Source organism: Mobula birostris, chromosome 1 (assembly GCF_030028105.1).
Source record: "Mobula birostris isolate sMobBir1 chromosome 1, sMobBir1.hap1, whole genome shotgun sequence".
NCBI lineage: Eukaryota > Metazoa > Chordata > Chondrichthyes > Myliobatiformes > Myliobatidae > Mobula > Mobula birostris.
In genome coordinates, this window is record NC_092370.1 from 149,764,944 (window position 1) to 149,787,095 (window position 22,152).

At 42.2% G+C, this 22,152-nt stretch overlaps 2 protein-coding genes across 7 annotated transcripts in view; one reads left to right on the forward strand and one right to left on the reverse strand.

Moving 5' to 3' along the window:
• Window positions 1-14,577, forward strand: part of LOC140192205 (papilin-like) — a 32,923-nt gene extending 18,346 nt beyond the window's left edge. The window contains exons 5-6 of the mRNA XM_072249928.1: window positions 543-753; window positions 13,977-14,577. Of these exons, the coding sequence (XP_072106029.1) occupies window positions 543-721 (179 nt within the window). The 3' untranslated portion in view covers window positions 722-753; window positions 13,977-14,577. The remainder of the gene's footprint in view (window positions 1-542; window positions 754-13,976) is intronic.
• A 171-nt stretch (window positions 14,578-14,748) lies between these two features.
• numb (NUMB endocytic adaptor protein) overlaps window positions 14,749-22,152 on the reverse strand; it is a 272,755-nt gene continuing 265,351 nt past the window's right edge. For all 6 annotated transcript variants that reach the window (XM_072263780.1, XM_072263789.1, XM_072263746.1 and 3 more), the window contains one exon: window positions 14,749-16,349. In XM_072263780.1, the coding sequence (XP_072119881.1) occupies window positions 15,718-16,349 (632 nt within the window). In that variant the 3' untranslated portion in view covers window positions 14,749-15,717. The remainder of the gene's footprint in view (window positions 16,350-22,152) is intronic.

Consider the following 22,152-nt stretch of genomic DNA (forward strand, 5'->3'; position numbering starts at 1 on the left):
CTCATTCTATTCCTCCTGAAGCAACGAATCACCAAAGGTCCAAACACAAATGGAGCTGTTCAAGAAAAATGCACCCCTCACTTTCCCTGGTCATTCTCTCATTTAGTGCCGGTATTTTACTGCAGGACTGTCATTTCCAGATGCTACATTGCAGAACTTGAAGAATTCAGTGCTGACCTCTGCTGCTGTCTGGGTGAAGTTGGTAACCATGAGCTCTAGGCATAGATGTGTGGGTTGATAGGTTAACTGGCTGTTAAATGGTGCCTCTTGTGAAGGGGAGAGTCTAGGTGGAGTACAGGGAGAATGAAATGGGTGGTGGGTCAGTACGCTGGGCTGGTGGGCCTGTCCCCATGCTGTATGACTCTGTGACACCCTGAAATATATTCGGGTGCAGTCACTGGAGCTGGCAACGTTTCAATGGTGCCCCATGTCACATCCCACCCAACACTGCTGGCCCGCATTTCTGTGTCTGTCATTGAGAATCTGCTTCCCTGCACTCGTACCTATTGCATTCCAAATACTTTTCATGTGATATTTTTCAGCTGCAGAAACAACGATGTCCCCTACAGCCCTTGATTCGCTGTGTGTGGACCTCCCAGAGCTGGCAAACTGTGATCTGATAATGCAGGCCAACCTGTGCTCCAACCAGTACCACGCCAGTTTTTGCTGTTCAACTTGTTCCAAACATCAGACTCACAACCGGCTGCTGCAGCAGGGATAACGGGGCCATGCACGGAGAGCGGTGGCTCGCAGGTGACGGGTGAAACCTCTTTCTTGGTGCAGTGACTGATGTATGTTCTCAGGCATTAATATGATGGGAAAACATAATAACCAGCCCAAAGTGAAGCAAATCAAAAGGTTTCCTTAACACCGAGTCCATATAGAGTAAAGGAGGGAAAAAGATCATTTGCCTGTGTACTGGCTCTAAGTCGTGGGCGAGAGGCAGCAGAAAGGAAGTGACGGAGGTAAATAATAAGCTGGAAATGGAGTAGAAAAGATGTTGCTTGGATTGGATCTTGAGTTATAAGGAGAGGCTGGAAAGGGCTGGGACAGTTTTCCCTGGAGGAAGGGAGGCTGAGGTTAACCTTGCTCAGGTTTATAAATTCAATGAAAGGTGGAAATCTTTTCCTTAAGGTAGGGGGATCCAAAATTAATCAGCATAGATTTAACGTGATGGGGGAAAGAGTCAGGGAGGACTTGAGGGGCAACTTCCCCACACGGATCAGGGGTACTTGAGGGGCAACTTCCCCACACGGGTCGGGGGACTTGAGGGGCAACTTCCCCACACGGGTCAGGGGGACTTGAGGGGCAACTTCCCCACACGGGTCAGGGGGACTTGAGGGGAAACTTCCCCACACGGGTCAGGGGGACTTGAGGGGTAACTTTCCCACACGGGTCGGGGGACTTGAGGGGTAACTTCCCCACACGGGTCAGGGGGACTTGAGGGGTAACTTCCCCACACGGGTCGGGGGACTTGAGGGGTAACTTCCCCACACGGGTCAGGGGGACTTGAGGGGTAACTTCCCCACACGGGTCGGGGGACTTGAGGGGTAACTTCCCCACACGGGTCAGGGGGACTTGAGGGGTAACTTCCCCACACGGGTCGGGGGACTTGAGGGGTAACTTCCCCACACGGGTCAGGGGGACTTGAGGGGAAACTTCCCCACACGGGTCAGGGGGACTTGAGGGGTAACTTCCCCACACGGGTCGGGGGACTTGAGGGGTAACTTCCCCACACGGGTCAGGGGGACTTGAGGGGAAACTTCCCCACACGGGTCAGGGGGACTTGAGGGGTAACTTCCCCACATAGGTGGTATGAGCTGCCAGAGTTGGATACAGTTTGAATGTGGACAGATACATGGATAGGAAGAGTTTAGATGGATATGGGCCAAACACAGGCTAAAATGGGAATCTTGATCAGTATGGACGAGCTCCATGTTGTATGACTTCATGATCCAAGATCTGAAGTTCATCCTCATTTGGAAGATAAGCAGAGAGCTCAAGTCACTGTACTTTTTCCTTGTGGGTGTAAAATAAGATTCAGCAAGAGACTCTGCTGCTTTTCCTCATTTGAATGGCTGCTGGACTTAACCTGAAGTTCATGAGCGTCTCAACAGCCCCATGCTGTCAAATGGATATACTTAGTGTGAGGACATGCTGACTCCCAAAGAGCTAGCAGTTCCTCCCTGTTTCCTGTGCTTCCTAACCAAAAGATCAAGTGCCAGTGAAGTGTTCTCTGGGCTCACAAAATGATGTTTTGGGGGAGATGTTATACTTTCTCCAGTGATACAATCCCAACATTCAGCTTTTACTTCTGGGCATATTTGCATTCCTTCAAAACCGTAGTTTAATGGCATCCCATTGTAGAATATTGCCTGGAAACATCCGATTTCTTCTGTCATATTCTAACATTGTACAGCTTTACACACATTTGCTTGGGATATCTGGTCTGTTTTGTGCTGTAAGCTCACGATGTCTCCGCTTTGCGCCTCATCCTGAACTGCTAGCTATTCTCTTGGATAAGCGATCCAGTATAGTTTGTAATGTAGTTGTGTTGGCTAATGTGACTACAAGCCTGATCGATTGGAGCCAGGCTAAAATTGTTCCCCACGATGTGGTTTGCAGTACTTCAGGGATGCAGATGTTGCTGGCATGACCAATACATACAGTCTCCTGCAGTGAGAGAGACACTCTTCGAAAACCACAGCTCACTGCAGCCTTTTTGGTGACAATGTTGTGTGTAATTGTGGACAGTATGGATTCTGATCCAATGGCATTGATGGAAGCATAATTCCTTTTTTATCAATATATCTGCTTAATCAGACTTCACTCCAGCCTTTGGAGTGAGCTGAGAAGTCAGAGCAGGAGTTGGCCATTGGTCCCCTATGTCTGTTCAATAAGGTCATGGCTGACCATTTCCAGTCACAGTTCCTATGATTTCCTGCATATCCGAGATTCACCCACTGTAGTGTCGATGATGGTCTCCAAGCTTCCCAGGTTACTCACTTACCCGCACACCAGTCTTTTGTGAATCGCACACAGGACATCCCAGTCCCTAAGATCTCCCTCAGCATTGAACTACTTAAAAAAAAGTCCTGCCTTCACACTTGCCTGTCCAGATCATTATGAGGTCGCAATGCCCACGTCACACCTTACATTTCTGCCTGTCCTTGTGTCATCAGAAACTAAACAAACACACTTTGGTGTGTTGACACATACTCAGTGGCCACTTTATTAGGTGCAGAAAGTACCTGAGTGTATTTTGTACGAGGGGTGATTGACAAGTTCGTGGGCTAAGGTAGGAGTCAATTTTAGAAAGCCTAGCACATTTATTCTTCAATATAGTCCCCCTCCTACATGTACAGACATAGTCCAGCGGTCGTGGAGCATACTGATCCCTTCTTTGTAGAAGTGGTCCACAGCAGGGGTGATTGATAAGTTCGTGGCCTAAGGTAGAAGAAAATGAGTTATTAACTTCGAACTTTCTGCGTAATCACCCAAAGAGTTGAACCGCACACGCATGTATGTAATGGGAGTGTCTTGGACCTCCAGGTGGTCCACAGCAGGGGTGATTGATAAGTTCATGGCCCAAGGTAGAATGAGATGAGTTATACAGCTCTCATTACATGCACGTGCAGTTCAACTCTGAGTGAAAATGCATAAAGTTTGAAGTTAATAACTCATCTTTTTCTACCTTGGGCCACAAACTTATCAATCACCCCTCATGTTAGTGGTCTTCTCCTGCAGTAGCCCATCCACTGCAAGGTTTCATGTGTTATGCACGCAGAGATATTCTTCTGCACACCACTGATGCAGTGTAATCTGAGTTACTGTCATCTTCCAGTCAGCTTGAACCAATCTGACCATTCTCCTCTGACCGCTCTCATCCACCCACAGAACTGGCAGTCACTGTAAATTCCAGAGCAGATGTCTCCAACCTGGGCTCCACACACCCCTTGGTTAGTAGTAGGCATCCATGACATAAAAAAGATTGGGAACCTCTGCTCTAGAGACTGTTTTGTGTGAAAATCCCAGGAGATCAGTAGTTTCTGAGGTACTCAAACCAACATGGTCAAAGTCACTTCGATCACATTTCTTCCCCATTCCGATGTTTGGTCTGAACAGCTGAACTTCTTGGCCATGCCTGCATGCTTTCATGCACTGAGTTTCTCCCATGTGATTGGCTAATTAGATATTTGCATTAACAAGGTGTGGCCATTGGGTGCAGGTCTTCATGTCACAAGCACTGAACTCCCTCCTTTCTGCCACTCAGCCATGGTTCCATTCTTGGGTCTATCCCCTTTCAGTTTCAATGACAAGCCTGTTATATGTAAGTTTATCAAACACTTTTATGAAATTTGTATAACAAATCACATTAACCTTATCAACCTTCTGGTACTACATCAAAAATATGATCATTAATTTTGCCTTGTACAAATTCACTCCTGTCCAGGTAACTGCTATCTTTGTCCCTGATTGGCTCATAACATCTCACTGACAGCAGACAGAATGCTCTGGTTCCCTGTATCTCGGTAAACTCCATGCCCTCTCACAGTAACTGTTCAATTGAAGTTTCCTGTATTCCCCTCCTTCCTACCAATTTTGTGCTGGTAATGGCTACTGGAGCAGAATTAGGCCATTGGGCCCATTGAGTTATTAAATCATGGCTGATTTATTATCCCTCTCAACCCCAATCTCCTGCCTTCTGCCCGTAACCTTTGACACCTTCACTAATCCCCATTTAATTATCAGTCTCCACTTCAAATATACCCAGTGACTTGGCCTCCACAACCGTCTGTGACAATGAATTGCATAGATTCACCACCCTCTGGCTGAAGAAATTGCTCTTCATCTCTGTTCTAAAGAGACATCCTTCCATTCTAAGCAACACACATCAAAGTTGCTGGTGAACGCAGCAGGCCAGGCAGCATCTATAGGAAGAGGTGCAGTCGACGTTTCAGGCCGAGACCCTTCGTCAGGACTAACTGGAGAAAGAGCTAGTAAGAGATTTGAAAGTGGGAGGGGGAGGGGGAGATCCAAAATGATAGGAGAAGACAGGAGGGGGAGGGATGGAACCAAGAGCTGGACAGGTGATTGGCAAAAGGGATATGAGAGGATCATGGGACAGGAGACCCAGGGAGAAGGAAAAGGGGGAGGGGAACCTAGAGCATGGGCAAGGGGTATAGTCAGAGGGAGAGAGAGAGAAAAAGAATGTGTGTATATAAATAAATAACAGATGGGGTACGAGGGGGAGGTGGGGCACTAGTGGAAGTTTGAGAAGTCAATGTTCATGCCATCAGGTTGGAGGCTACGCAGACGGAATATAAGGGGATCTCCCATCCACTGCTACCAACCTTATAGTTCCCACACCCCGCACTTCCCGTTTCTACCTCCTACCCAAGATCCACAAACCTGCCTGTCCAGGTAGACCCATTGTCTCAGCAATTTCTAACTGCGCTGCAAGGTCATCTACATTATTCCGTATACTGAGTGCATTCAAATATAACACTTTCAGTTCTGTATCCACCCTTTTCAATTTTGTCCACCCCCCCACGGTACCAGAAATTAATTCCTTTTTAAAGTCTTTTTATTAATTTTCAAAATTATAAATTCAATAACAAGGTTGATACAAAGAGTTTGGAATAATCTTAATCAGCATAAACAAAACAGATTTTAAGTAACAGATATAAAAGACTTCTAAAGTCATAATGAAATTAGTCATTAAAAAAAAGAAAAAATATAAACAAAAAAAAATCCCCCCCAAAAAAGAACAAAACAGGGCCAGACCAATATCTTGAATCAGACATGTTCAGTAATGTCGTCAGCTCCACTCCTCTATTCATATTATTACGTACCCCGTAACTGGGTTGCCAAACCAGCAGAAATGGACCACTAGTTGGAGTCTGGATTACTAGAAACTAATAAAGATTTATTAAAGAAATAAGTAACAGAATACTCTAATCGTAAGGATATAAATGCAACAGGTTAGCAATGATAATACACACATGTACACAGAACTAGGGTAATAGGAATCAACCAAGCTCTATCGCAGTCTAGGGGTAAAATGATCAGTGTTAAGTGAAGCAGAGTTCAGTTCAGTTTAGTGCAGTTCGCAGTAATCGCTGTTGTGCCGTTGGGGAGTGAGAGAGAATGGGGGGAATGCAAATTTGATTCAAGCAGACCTTTGATGTTCTTCGCAGTTGGCTTTCGGGCAGACCCTTTTATGTCTTCTATCCTGCTGTGGTCACCGACTGTGACCCCTCCGTTCCAGATACGACCGTTCTTCCGCGGTGAACCCGGCACCCAGGCAAGGGCAGACACACACACCAGGTTCCCTGTGAGTCTATGGTCGGTTCCCGTGAACTGGACCTCCAAACTCCCACCAACTTGTGGGGCACACCGCTCTTCCAGGGTCTCGTTATCTCGTGGTGTGTCCCGTGCCTTAGCGAACCTGTTCTTTTTATCCCCCTGCCGGGGTATCGCCTGTCCATCAAACTTCAAACAGTTCAGGTTCAAAGCAACCGGTCTGTCAATATTCTGAATTGTGTTTCTTTTCCGTTATCTCTCTCTCGTCTCATTAACATTTTGAACGTTTCTTCATTGTCTCCCTTATCTCTCTCATTAGCATCAATCGTCTGATAACTTGGTTTGTCGTCACAATATAATTTAAGTTAAAAAAAATTCAGAAAGGTCAGATTATATCATATGAAAATATTACATAAAAGGTTTCCAAGTTTCTTCAAATTTAACTGAAGGGTCAAAAATACCACTTCTAATTTTTTCTAAATTTAAACTTAATATAGTTTGAGAAAACCATTGGAATGTAGTTGGAGGATTGATTTCCTTCCAGTTCAACAAAATAGATCTTCTCACCATTAAAGTAATAAATGCTATCATCCGACGGGCTGAAGAAGACAAAGATCTATGTTCTACCATTGGCAATCCAAAAATTGCCATAATACGATGGGGTTTTAAATCGAAGCATCGAACTGTTGAAATAGTATCAAAAATATCTTTCCAATATTTTTCCAAAAGAAGACAAGAACAAAACATATGAGTTAAAGAAGCCACTTCAGAGTGACATCTGTCACAGGTAGGGTTTATATGGGAATAAAAACGAGCTAGTTTATCTTTGGACATATGGGCTCTATGTACTACTTTAAATTGTATTAAAGTATGTTTAGCACATATAGAAGAAGTACTAACTAATTGAAAATTTTTTTCCTATTTCTCTATAGGTAAACAAAGTTGAAGTTCCCTTTCCCATTCATTTTTAATTTTATCAGATATACCTGGCTGTAATTTCATAATTATATCATAAATAATTGCTATTAATCCCTTCTGCAAAGGATTTAAACCTAAAATTTTATCAATAATGCCAGTAGGATTTGAAATCGCAAAGGTAGGCAACGTAGTATTTAAAAAATTTATTTGTAAATATCTAAAAAAATGGGATCTAGGCAAATCAAATTTCTCAGATAACTGCTCAAGAGACATAAAACAGTTATCCAAAAAAAAAATCACGAAAACATATTATACATTTCATTTTCCATATCAAAAAGGCTTGGTCCATTACCGAGGGTTGAAAAAAGAAATTAGATATAATAGGACTTGATAACATAAATTCATTCAGGCCAAAACATTTACGAAATTGAAACCATATTCGCAATGTATGTTTAACTATAGGGTTGAAAATTTGTTTATTCAATTTAGATAGTACAAAAGGCAATGAAGTTCCTAAAATGGAGGCTAAAGAAAACCCTTGTACAGAGTGGCCTTCAAGGTTTACCCAATGTGGGCTTGGAGTTATAATCCAATCTTGCATCCTAAACATTAAATATCGAATATTAATTGCCCAATAATAAAATCTTAGGACAGGCAATACCAAACTACCCTCTTTCTTAGATTTCTGTAAGTATTTTTTACTTAATCTGGGATTTTTATTTTGCCATATATAAGAGGAAATTTTAGAATCAATAGAATCAAAAAAAGATTTAGGAATAAAAATTGGTATCATTTGAAATAAATATAAAAATTTAGGTAAAATAATCACTTTAATAGCATTGATTTGGCCAATCAATGATAGAGACAATGGGGACCACTTAGTAATCAGTCGTTTAACCTGATTAATTAATGGTAAAAAGTTAAAATTGAATAGATCCTTACGTGTCTTAGTAAATTTAACTCCTAAATAACTAAAATAGTCAGTAGTCACTCTAAATAGAGAATTTCTATAAGTGGGAACCTGCATATTTAATGGAAAGAGTTCACTCTTACCTAGGTTCAATTTATAACCAGAAAAACTACTAAACTGAGCAAGCAAAGTTAATACTGCCAGAATAGATTTTGCTGGGTTAGAAATATATAATAGTAGATCATCTGCATATAGTGATAATTTATGAGTCTCATTTCTGCTGGTAACACCAAATATATTAGGGAAGTTACGAATGGCAATAGCTAGCGGTTCCAAGGCAATATCAAATAGTAATGGACTAAGAGGGCAACCCTGCCTAGTACCACGGAATAAATGAAAAAAAGGGGATCTTTAGTTGTTAGTAAATGTAAGATATATCAGTTTAATCCAAGATATAAATGTCGAACTAAAATTAAACTTCTCAAGGGTGTTAAATAAATACGTCCATTCAACTCTGTCAAAAGCTTTCTCAGCATCCAATGAAATAACACATTCTGGAATTTTGGGTGAAGGTGTATAAACAATATTCATTAGTCTCCTAATATTAAAAAAAGAGTAACGATGTTTAATAAATCCAGTCTGATCAGCAGAAATAATTTGAAGTAATACATTCTCCAATCTCATTGCCAATATTTTAGAAAAAAATCTTAGAATCCACATTCAGCAAAGATATAGGCCTATAAGATGCACATTCAGTGGGATACTTATCTTTTTTAAGAAATAGGGAAATAGAAGCTCGATAAAAAGATTGTGGTAATTTACCTATAGGTACTGAATCCCTAAAAACACTGCATAGCCAAGGACTTAGTGTAGTAGAGAAAAAATTTTAAAATTCTACTGTAAATCTATCTGGGCCAGGTGCTTTACCCGAGTTCATTGAAAAAATAGCATTCTTTATTTCTTCTACTGTAATAGGTACATCTAGTTTTGAATGTTCATTAGATGATTTTGGAATATTCAATTTCTTAAAAAATTCATGCATTATAATAGTCATCAGGAAATTCTGATTGATAAGAAGGTATAAAATTCTTGAAAGGATTTATTAATCTCGTCATGGTCAACTGTCAAAGTGCCATCTTGTTTACGAATCTTAAGAATCTGTCGTTTAACCGAGGCCGATTTCAATTGATTAGCTAAAAGTTTCCCAGTTTTATCACCATGTATATAAAATTTACTCTTAGTTTTGATTAATTGACTTTCAATCGAAGATGATAATAAGAGATTGTGTTCCATTTGAAGTTCAACTCTCTGTTTATAAAGTTCCTGATTAGGAGCTATAGAATATTTCTTATCAACTTCTTTAATCTTGTCAACCAGTTTAAGTATTTCCTTATTAGTTCGCTTTTTTAGTCCAGCAGTATATGAAATAATTTGTCCACGAATATATGCTTTAAAAGAGTCAATAAGGATAGCCAATTTGTTCGTAAGTACTTGATTAAACTTGGATCTATCTATCAAAGGATTTAAACAACAATTGAAATTTCCAACCATAATCAGCTATAGTCATTTAAGTTAGGGAGAGAAGTGAAGAGATTCTTAAAAAAATCAGGACAGTCAACATTTGGAACATAAACATTGAGCATAGCAACCTTTTTGTTAAAGAGCAAGCCACTAATCAACAAAAATCTGGCATTAGAATCTGAAATCGTCTCATAGTGCAGAAATGAAATTGACAGATCTGTAAAAATAGAAACGCCTTTCATTTTAGCCTGTGAATTCAAGCGGTACTGTTGACCCTTCCAGAATCTAAAAAAACGCTGATTATCCTCTTTCCAGACCTGAGTTTCTTGTACAAAAATAATATGAGCATTCATCCTATGGAATACTTTAAGAATTTTCTTCCGTTTAATCGGGTGGTTTAAGCCATTTATATTCCAAGAAACCAAATTGATAGTCTCATCCATCGAAATGAGCTCGAATATAAGGTATGTAAAGGGTTAACCAGAGTACAGACTCATGACCCCGTAAGGGGAAAAAAGGTCAAGAGGAACCGGAAGTTACGACATTTCAGACATTTTGGTAGTTTCAGGTCAACCCATTTAAAAAGCAAAAATGAAATAGAAATAAGAACAAGAATGCCACTCACCTCCCACAAAAAGCCAGACAGTGGCCAATGCTAAATCTAAAGCTAATCCTAACCCCATCTTTCCAGAAGGCAACCCAAAAGAATATGTTTATCAAAAAAGATACCACCCATGTTAAAAAAAGTAAAAAAAAACTAGCTATAACAGTAGAAAACATCTTACAGCGATTATAAGCATCGAATAGTTCCTTCGTACTCATATTTCGGAGAACATCAAACATTAGATCATATTACTATATTAATTTTTCATATACAAGTGATCGGAAGTGACGTTAGAGACAGATTCTGGGGAGCAGAAGAAAACTCCACCATTTTAAAATATAATACTCCAGTAACATTTCAAAAAGAAAACAAGCATTAAAATTGTAACTAAATAACTTTCAAAAAGTATTAAGAGTAAGGTATACAAGATCACTAACAGAAAAGCATAATATCATTTAACAATATAAAGCGAACCTACACTGCAAGAACAAGGGAGAAAACCCCTCGAACTATACAAATGAGAGACGAGAGCGAAAACAAAACGATACATTAATTAATCCTCCGCAGAGGTGGGGGCAGATCATGCAGAAAACTTTGGGCTTCCATCGGATTCTTAAACAGGCTACGCGAGTTGTCCGGCATAACCACTCTCAGACGGGCTGGAAACAGTAACAGTTCTGCCATCTGTGGTTTAAAAGCCACCCGGTTTTTTTTCAGTACGTCTTGGCTCTAGTCTTAAACAATTCTGAACCTGAATTCTCGAAATTCGATCATACCTTTCTTCCGAGCAGCTCTAATAACTCGTTCCTTATCGTGGACATAATGACCGGTCTCGGTTTGGCCAAATTCTCCGGATTAAAACGCAGAAATTAATTCTTATCCCTCTCTAAACTTACTATCTTTTTATTTATTTTGAAGTGTTTCGTAACCTCTCCTACATTCTCCTTCTCTTTTATTTTATCCTCTCTTTTCCAAACCGCTGGATCTACTATTTAGTTTAGACGTAATTCAACCCATTGCCCTGACTGCAATTTTGCCCAATCAACTGCCTATCCTCCCTCATAGTTTCAGTACATCTACTTGTATACCAACTGCCCTGTCACTCTAGTTGCCACAGCTCTGCCTGATTAGTTTAACCCCTCCTTAACAGTTCCTTGCACGCAAGAATGTTCCTGCATCTTGTTTGCCCTCCTAGTTCTCCCACTGGCATTCTATTTGCTAGTTTATTGTCTATTAATCAGCCACTTGTATCCTCCTTTCTTACACTCATTTGGGTATGATTACAGTATTTCTAAATTTTGATCCCTACATTTGTCAAAATTTACAGAGGTCTTACAACTGGGAACTAGAGTGCTTGTATATGTCACATTTCCTCTAAACTCAGATTCATTGGTAAGTATATTGTGTAATGTATAAAACATCAAATGGGTGCTTGGGTGTCTATGAGGAGGACCATCTAACAGTCCAGTAAAATCTGCTGATCCATCCCCAAAAGCCAGCCAGGGCAGTACGATATGGAGAGCAACCTGCTGCCCAGAAAGCTTGCTCCCCCTCTCCACACAGCTGATGAATCCAAAGGAACAGCAGAGACTGACACAGTTTGGCTCCGGCTGTATCACAGGAGTTGCCAGTTAGCATTGAACTCAATGTAGGACTATAGGACTGTCTTAGGGACTCTAGCTCTGGATTTTTCCACGGGGTTTACTCCTGAAGCCTTCTCCATGAGTGAGTATGGCTGAAAACTAGTGAAGGTTTGAGATCAGAGTTTTCCTTCTCTCAGATGAGCTGCCACACATGGCTGACGAGCCGCATCGTACCAAAACAACTGGTTTTAGGGTATCAGTAACCCACCTTTGCCCCTTTTCCTTTAGTAGAAAAGGTTCCACTGGGCTTAGTAGCTAAACCACATGTGAAGCCCAGGAGCTGTATTTGGTTGTCAGAGTCTATTTGAGATGCACTCCATCCTGATAAAAAGGTGAGAGGTGACATAGCATCAGAAGATGTAGAGTCCCTGTGGGAAGATTTAAGAAACTACAATGGTAAAAAGACGCTGATGGGAGTTATATTCAGGCCTCCAAATACGAGCCAGGATGTGGGCTATACATTACAATGGGGCATGTAAAAAGGGCAATGTTGTGATAATCATAGGGCATTTTGATGTGCAGGTGGACTGAGAAAATCAGGTTGATTCTGGATCCCAAGAAGGAATCTGTAAAATGCTACGAGATGGCTTTTTAGTGCAGCTTGTGGTTGAGTCCACTGGGGGAATGGCAATTCTAGATTGGGTGTTCATTGCCACAGATGGCTGTGCAGGCCAAGTTGTTGAGTATATATAAGGTGGAGCTTGATAGGTTCTTCATAAATCAGGATGTCAAAGGTGGAAGATAAGAAAATAGAATCAAGACATAATATATCAGTCATGATGGAATGGCGGAGCAGGCTTGATGGGCTGAATGGCAAAATTTGCTTTAATGTTGCAATTTTATAAAACTCTGGTTAGCCCACACCTAGAATATTGCATATGGTTCTGATCACCCCCGGAAGGGTGCTGAGGGTGCAGAAGAGGTTTAGAGTGCATGTGCAATCACAAGAGGCTAGACAAACCTGGGTTGTTTTCTTTGGAGTGGCAGAGGCCAAGGGGAAATCTGATGGAGGTTTGTAAGATTATGAGTAAATGCCTAATACCAGAGGGTATTGAAGGTGAGAGGGGCTAGGTTCAAAGGTGACGTGAGGGCAAGTTTTTTTTACTCAGAGGAGTGGATATCTGGAATACACTGCCTGGTATGCTGGTAGAGGCAAATACGTGAGAGGCTTTTAAGAGATGTTTAGATAGGCAGATGAATGTGAGGAAGATGGAGGGATATAGATACTGTGTTGGTAGGAGGGATTAGATTTGGGGGTTTCTGATTTTTTTTTTTAGCTGGTTCGTCACAACGTTGGGGGCTGCAGGGCCTGTTCCTGTGCTGTATTGTTCTATGCTTTATGGTCATTGGGAGCTTATCCTCATTACCTCCCCCAGTTATGATAACCTTAAGGAATCTAATGCCCAGGATATCCAGAAATTGATCCACCCGTTACATTTATTTCCTCCCAAGCCTTCCTTTAGTTCATTTTAAGCAACAAAGGATACAGCAACTATAATAATAAACTGTGAGCAGAATTTAAGCAACAAACAACTGGGTTGTGGAGAAAAATAACGTAATTGAACCACACAGCTCTAGAATTGTCGACTTTGATCTTCCCTATAGGAGGGAAGGACAGGGTCAGTCATCTTTGTGCAGCTGTTGGAACTGCTCTCTCACATCTCATGATCTGGTTCAGTTCTGACCTTCAGTGTTCTAATCTCCTCGTTTGTGTAGGCTTCACTTCGATGTCCTAAAGATGTGTAAATTGGTCAGTTAACTAGTCACTGTAAATTACCCTAAGAGTGCAGGTGAATGGTAGAATCTGGGGAGAGTTGATGGGAATGTGGGGATTAGTGTATCAATAGTCAGCAGAGACTCGGGGGCAAAAGGACCTGTTTCTGCATTGATCATTGGTCATGTTGCCGGTCTCAATGGTATGATAATCATTTATAGCTTGGCTTTCATTCTGAACCAATAAAATCCTTCTGGTGGGGTGATCACAAAACAATCACAACCCATGTATAAGGGACTTTAGCAAAGTCAATCTAGCTTGACATTTGGAGATGAGTCATGCATTTTTTTTCTGCTATAGGTCCACTTTACTTGCATTGACATGCAAAGGCCTACCGTAGAATCTGATCAAGAGGTGCTACAAGTAGTTTTTGAAAATTCATACCACTCCTAAATGTACAAGCAGTTATATTTTTAATTATTCAAGAAACTTGTAAGTATATTTGAAAACATACTGTATGTAAAATTTAGAATTAAAAGTTGATGCACATCTTTTACCATGTGATGTAGAGAATACATTTTAAGGATGGGAGGTTTATTCACCTCAACAGATCTTCATATCTGCAAACAGAATCTGTGAAGACCTTGGTATTTTTATATGAGAAGTTGGGTATATTCACTGAATTATCATTCTTCCACTAGACTCAACTGTTTGCTGACTCTAGAAGCACACTTTAAGGACAATATTTCTGTTAAAGTGCATTATGTACTGTTTATTAACTGCTTATTTGATTAGCAAACTAAACGACTTATTTTGAATCTATGTATTTTTAGATCATGACAAAATTCTTTGATACAGGAATTTTAAAAAAGATATCCTGCCAAGATGGGAGTAGGTTATGGGTATGCAAATTTCCTTGCCTAGCTTTGCAGTCTTTTTTAAAAATAAAAGTTATACTGAGTTATTGTTGCAATTAGAGTTCATTGATCTGGGATTTTCTTCCTCTGTGACACAAGTACATATGGGGGCTGCTCAAGGAAAATACCATTTAGTAACTGGAATCGGTCATCCATAGATGAACCCCACAATATTCCAACATAGAAAGTTGAGTGGTTTCAAATAATCCAAAATGTTTTTCAAATAAGGTCAGTCTTGCAACCATTTATTTGTTAAAGATTATAAATCTCCAGTATAAATTTCTTTTTATTACAAGTGATTGTAAGGCTCGTGCAAGTGAACATTAAAACAAAACTCGAAAGCATACCTGCTGAACTTTAAATTGAGATGCCAAGTAACTAACTCAGACGAAATGAAGATTTCACTAAATGGAGATTGGTTAAAGTACCACAAGTGACCAAGGAGCCAGCTTATCCGTATTGTGCAAATCAATTTTTACCACCCCGGCAATCAAACCTGGCTGGTCTCTAATAAATCTATTCAAGATAGCCAGGGATCAAGAACATTGTCAATAACACAAAACAAAATATTGCTGAACAAAATACAAGATTGACCATGGTTAATGTACATCATAACAATACTGCTCTGTACTAATGATTTGTAATAGGGCATCTGTTCAAGCAAGTGTGCTACCCACAGCAAAGAGATCATTGCAAACACCACTTTAAAAGATGGAATACATGAATTACTTACATTAGTATCAGCAATAAACCACTCTCTTTGTATATACATTCGGTGTTTTACCTTTGGCAAGATTACATACAGCTCAATTTCCGTACTATTAAAATATATACTAATGCATAAAAATAAAGATTTTGGCATCAATGTATTCAAATTGGAAGCTCCTACACAAGAACTGCAGCATCTTCCTGCAGTCCCACCACAGAGTACCCACATATTTATAGGTAGAAAGAGTTTAGAAACCAGCAACTGATTCCCAATGTGTACCATTAAAATAAACCAGTTTTCAAAGGCAGATAATGGACAAGCCCCTTTGATGGGACAACTTAGCCAGATGGTTGAGTCCAGCTTTGCATCGTGTTTATAATGGTTCTGAGAGACTGCTGAAGCAGTTTTTCATGCCCATTATCACCAGTGAACATTCTCCACACACTCACTAGAGAAAGGTAAACCAGAGCTTTGCTCAAAGCTCAATTTCAAAGGTCTTCTGTAAATCACTGGAGAATGGATTAGTCGGAGAAGGTGTTGCCCGCTGCTTTGACTTGCACTCCAGTGCATTCCACTGAGCTTCGAATGCATCCTCTGGAATACCTGCTGCCACCTGAGTGCTTTTGGTTTCCACTGCCCAGTTGCTACTTTCTGTTTCATTTGAAACTGCCGAACCATTAATCTGCTTGTCAGGTTTAAAGTACGGGCTACGGTTTGTAACAATCCCTGCCATGTTCTGACCCTGCTGTGCATGGGTAACCTGAGTATGGCCGGCTGTGCCAAAGACATTTGCAACCATTTGTGAAGGGGTAATGCCCACTACTGGCAGACTTGGAGCTTGAAATGGAATGCCATTGTTGACCTGCAGAGGGTAAGGCTGAGCAGGAATAAAAGCAGGCTGCATGGGAGGCATCATGCTGACCTGTGCTGTTGGAGGGCTGATGAATGTGCCACTGTGAAAGGACTGTGGTGCTGAAGGCTGGGGTGATGGCTGCATCCGGACGCTCTTTGACACTTCTTCAAGCCAGCGGTCTGCTTCTGATGGTGTGCGCTTGTGACTGGGCTGAAATGGTGCTGTTATAGCAGCAGGTGGGCCCCAGTCACCTCCTGCGTAACACAAGAGGAAGAGTGAGAAAACAAATGGCAGCAACAATCAAATCAAAATGAAGAAGCGATTCTCTGCTAGACAAGTAAGGAAAACATTTAATCAATTTCCTTACAAGAGTACTTAGCAGTTTAAATCTTTTTGGCATGGACTAGATGGTGCTTGCATTTCTTTGTGACTGTAAGAGTACCTGATACCGCCTAGTCTTGTACGGTGTATCCTCAGGCACACACACTTTGCTTTTCTCTAGATTTACAATAGGGTGAGTGACCTGCCATGCTCCTGTTGACATCACTCAGAGATCTCTTTACATCCTGTCTGTACTCATAATCCCACAGCAGCAAACTAGGAAGGCTGGTATGCTTTGCCAAATCACTTAAGAATTTTGAATGGCTAGTACCCAAGCACCAATTCTTGTAGTGCCCCACCAGGCATAACCTGCCACCCAAGAAGGGTTCCTTTATTTTCTGCTTTGCTATAAACAATTCTGAATACACACTGTATATTGCACAACCTAGTACTTTGATGTCTGAAAGCAGAGTAACCAAAAATGGGGCAGAACACTGCACAAAAGGTCACAGTTGGACACTGCAGTCTTGAATGGGTTGTAACATCAGAGAAGGTCATAGAATCTCAAATGAAGGAAACCAAAACCATGAAGGGTTTTTTTTTAACATGAAACAGTAGTTTTACTGGCTTTTATTTATAGTATACATCCCCAAAACAAGGAGGAGTTATAATAATAGGAACAATCTAAAGGAACTCGGCAAGTCCAGCAAGCAGCTGTGGGGAGATAAAAAGGCCCAGAAAATCACACAGTATTGCTGATGGGGCTTCACGAATGTTTTATCGAGATTCACAAACATGAGGAAGTCTGCAGATGCTGGAAATCCAAAGCAACACACACAAAACTCAGCAGACACGGCAGCATCTAGGGAAATTAATGAATAGTCAATGTTTCAGCTGAGACCCTTCATCAGGACCAGAAAAAAAGATGAGCAATCAGAGTAAGAGGGTGGAGGGAGGGAAGGAAGAAGTACAACGTGTTAAGTGATAGGTGAAACCAAGAGAGGAGTTTATGTAAAGAGCTGGGAAGTCAGTAGGTGAAAGGGCTGGAGGAGGGGCAATCTGATAGGAGAGGGTAGAAGACCGTGCAGAAAAGGGAACGAGGAACACCAGGAAGACGTGATGGGCAAGTAAGGAGATGAGCTGAGAGACAGAAACAGGAATGGGGAATGGTGGAGAAGACGGGGCAATTACCAGAAGTTCAAGAAATCAATGTTCATGCCATCAGGTTGGAGGATACCCAGGTAAACACAAACTGCAACTTGAATGTGGCCTCATTGCGGCAGGAGAAGAGGCCATGGACTGACATATCAGAATGGAAATGGGATGTGGAATTGAAATGGGTGGCTACTGGGAGGTCCGCTTTTTCTAGCGGACGGAGCATAGGTGCCCGGCAGTCTCCCAATCTACATTGGGCCTCACCAACATACAGGAGGCCACACAGGGAGCACCAGATACAGCAGGTGACCCAAACACCTCACCTGGAAGAACTGTTGGGGCCCTGAATGGTAGTGAGGGAGAAGGTGTTGGGCCAGGTGTAGCACTTGTTCCACTTCCAAAGGTAAGTGTCAGGAGGGAGATCAGTGGGGAGGGACAAGTGGACAAGGGAGTTGTGTAGGGAGTGAATGCTGCGGAAAGCTGGTGGCAGGGGGAAAAGTCAGGAGATTGGGGCTGAGAGGAAAATTGGATCAGCCATGATGAAATGGCAGAGCAGTCTTGATGGGCCAAATGGCCTAATTCTGTTCCCATATCTCATGGTCTTATGTGCTTGGCGGTGAGATCTCGTTGGAGATAGCGTAGGTTTTGGAGAATTATGTGCTAGACATGGAGGCCAGTGGGATGGTAGGTAACGACAGGAGGAACACTATCCCTGGTGGAGTAGTAGGAGATAGAGTGAGGGCAGACGTACGTGAAATGGAAGAGATACAGGTGAGGACAGCGCTGATAGTGGATGAAGGCAAGCCCTTTTCTTTGAAGGAGGAGGTCATCTCATTAGCTCTGGAATGAAAAGCCTCATCCTGAGAACAGATGTGGCAGAGAAGGGGCTGGCATTTTTATAAGTGACAGGGTGGGAAGAGGTACAGTCCAAGTAGCTGTGAGAATCAGTGGATTTATAAAAGGTATCAAGAGGTAAGACTATCTGCAGAGATTTAGATTTAGATTGATTTAGAAAGCCTACAGTACAATACAGGCCCTTCAGCCCACAAAGCTGTGCCGAATATGTCCTTACTTTAGAAATTATCTAGGGTTACCCATAGCCCTCTATTTTTCTAAGCTCCATGTACCTATCCAAGAGTCTCTTAAAAGACCCTATCGTATCCGCGTCCACCACTGTCACTGGCAGCCCATTCCACGCACTCACCACTCTGCGAAAAAAAAACCTACCTCTGACATCTCCTCTGTACCTACTTCCAAGAACCTTAAACCTGTGCCCTCTTCTGCTAGTCATTTCAGCCCTGGGAAAAAGCCTCTGATTATCCACACGATCAATCCCTCTCACCATCTTATACACCTCTATCAGGCCACCTCTCATCCACCATCACTCCACCTATTCTCAATAAGGCATGCTCCCCAATCCAGGCAACATCATTGTAAATCTCCTCTGTACCCTTTCTATGGTTTCCACATCCGTCCTGTAGTGAGGCGATCAGAACTGAGCACAGTACTCCAAGTGGGGTCTGACCAGGGTCCTATATAGCTGCAACATAACCTCTCAGCTCCTAAACTCAATCCCACGATTGATGAAATGCTTTCTTAACCAGAGTTAACCTGTGCAGCAGCTTTGAGTGTCCGATGGACTCGAACCCCAAGATCCCTCTGATCCTCCGCACTGCCAACAGTCTTAACATTAATACTATATTCTGCCATCATATTTCACCTACCAAAATGAACCATCTCACACTTATCCGGGTTGAACTCCATCTGCCACTTCTCAGCCCAGTTTTGCATCCTATCAATGTCCCGCTGTAACCTCTGACAGCCCTCCACACTATCCACAACACCCCCAACCTTGTGTCATCAGCAAATTTACTAACTCATCCCTCCACTTCCTCATCTAGGTCATTTATAAAAATCATGAAGAATAAGGGTCCCAGAACAGATCCCTGAGGCACACCACTGGTCAATGACCTCCATGCAGAATATGACCCATCTACAACCACTCTTTGCCTTCTGTGGGCAAGCCAGTTCTGGATCCACAAAGCAATGTCCCCTTGGATCCCATGCCTCCTTACTTTCTCAATAAGCCTTGCATGAGGTACCTTGTCAAATGCCTTGCTGAAATCCATATACACTACATCTACTGCTCTTCCTTCATCAATGTGTTTAGTCACATCCTCAAAAAAGTCAATCAGGCTTGTAAGGCGCGACCTGCCTTTGACAAAGCCATGCTGACTATTCCTAATCATATTATGCCTCTCCAAATGTTCATAAATCCTGCCTCTCAGGATCTTCTCCATCAACTTACCAACCACTGAAGTAAGACTCACTGGTCTATAATTTCCTGGGCTTTCTCTACTCCCTTTCTTGAACAACATCCGCAGCCCTCCAATCCTCCGGAGCCTCTCTCGTCCCCATTGATGATGCAAGGATCATCGCCAGAGGCTCAGCAATCTCCTCCCTCACCTCCCACAGTAGACTGGGGTACACCTCTTCCCAGTGACTTATCCAACTCGATGCTTTCCAAAAGCTGCAGCACCTCCTCTTTCTTAATATCTACATGCTCAAGCTTTTCAGTCTGCTGTAAGTCATCCCTACAATTGCCAAGATCCTTTTCCATAATGAATAGTGAAGCAACATAGTCATTAAGTACCTCTGCTATCTTCTCTGATTCCATACACACTTTTCCACTGTCACACTTGATTGGTCCTATTCTCTTATGTCTTATCTTCTTGCTCTTCACATTCTTGCAGAATGCCTTGGGATTTTCCTTAATCCTGTCCACCAGGGCCTCTTCTGGCTCTCCTAATTTCTTTCTTAAGCTCCTTCCTTGTTAGCCTTATAATCTTCTAGATCTCTATCATTACCTCGCTTCTTGAACCTTTCGTAAGCTCTTCTTCTTGACTAGATTTACAACAGCCTTTGTACACCATGGTTTGTACACCACGGTTCCTGTACGCTACCATCCTTTCCCTGTCTCATTAGAACATACCTATGCAGAACTCCACGCAAATATCCCCTGAACATTTGCCACATTTCTTCCGTACATTTCCCTGAGAACATCTAGTCCCAATTTATGCTTCCAAGTTCCTGCCTGATGGTCTCATATTTCTTCTTAGTCCAATTAAACGCTTTTCTAACTTGTCTGTTGCTATCCATCTCCAATGGAGATAGAATTGTGATCACTATCTCCAAAATGCTCTCCCACTGACAGATCTGACGAGGTTAATTTCCCAAGTACAGCCTCTCCTCTTGTAGGTTTATCTACATATTGTGTCAGGAAACCTTCCTGAACACACCTAACAAACTCCACCCCATCTAAAACCCTTGCTCTAGGGAGATGCCAATTAATATTTGGGAAATTAAAATCTCCCACCACGACAATCCTGTTATTGTTACACCTTTCCAGAATCTGTCTCTCAAGTGTCCGAAAGGGGAGGGTTGGAGCATTCAAGGAAGTTAGGGTGAGAGGAAGATGGAGTCTCCGAGGACCTGCGGAGGGACCTGAGAGACAAGGGATAGAGAGAGAGAGAGAGAGATCTGGAAAGGTGAGTGAGGTGTTGGAAATGGACTAGAAATTTGAGAGCAGGGTGGAAGCTGGAGGCAAAGTTGATGAAGTCGATGAGCTCAGTGTGGGTTTTGGAAGCCACATCCATGCATTCATCGATGTAGCATAGGAAGAATTTGGTGGGGTGGGGCGATACTGGTGTATCATGTAGCTGACAAAAAAGCAGGCATAGCTGGGACCCATGCGAGCGCCCATGGCTATACTTTTGGTTTGAAGGTCATGGGAGGAAGCATCAAAAGTGAGGACCAGCTCTGTCAGGAAGAGGAGAGTGATGGTGGAAGGGAACTTGTTAGATCTGTTGTCCAGAAAGAAGCGGAGAGCTTTAAGGCCTTCCTGATGGGGGATGGCTACGTATGGGGACTGGACATCCATAGTGAAAATGAGATCACAGGGGCCAGGGAAATTGAAGTCATTGAAAAGATCAAGACCGTGTGGAGTGTTACAGATGTAGGTAGGAAGGGACTGAACCAGGGTCGAGGTATGCAGGTACAAGTTAGGTGGGGCAGGAACAAGCATAGACAATGGGTCTACTTGGACAGACAGATTAATGATCTTGGGTAGAAAGTAGGAACAGGAGGTGTGGGGTGAGGGAACTATGAGATGGTTACAGTTGATGGGAGATCCCCAGAGCTAATACAGTTGGTGATGGCGTGGGAAACAATGGCCTGGTGCTGCTTAGTGGGGTGCTGTTCGAGGGGGTGTCAGAGTTTTCGCCTGGTCTCAGCAGGTTGGGGTCAGTCCACCAGACTACTACAGCATCCCCCTTATCTGAGGGCTTGATGGTGAGGTTAGAATTAGTGCAGAGAGAGTGGAGAGTAACAGGCTGGAATTGGAGAGAGAAGTGGTAAAGTCAAGACGATTGATATCTCATCAGCAGGTAGCAATAAAAAGATCCAAAGCAGGCAGAAGACTGGAGTGGGGTGTCCAGGAAGAGAAGGAGGGTTGAAGATGAGAGAAGGGGTCATCGATGCTAGCTGGAGAGTCATTACCAAAGATGTAGGCTCGAAGATGGA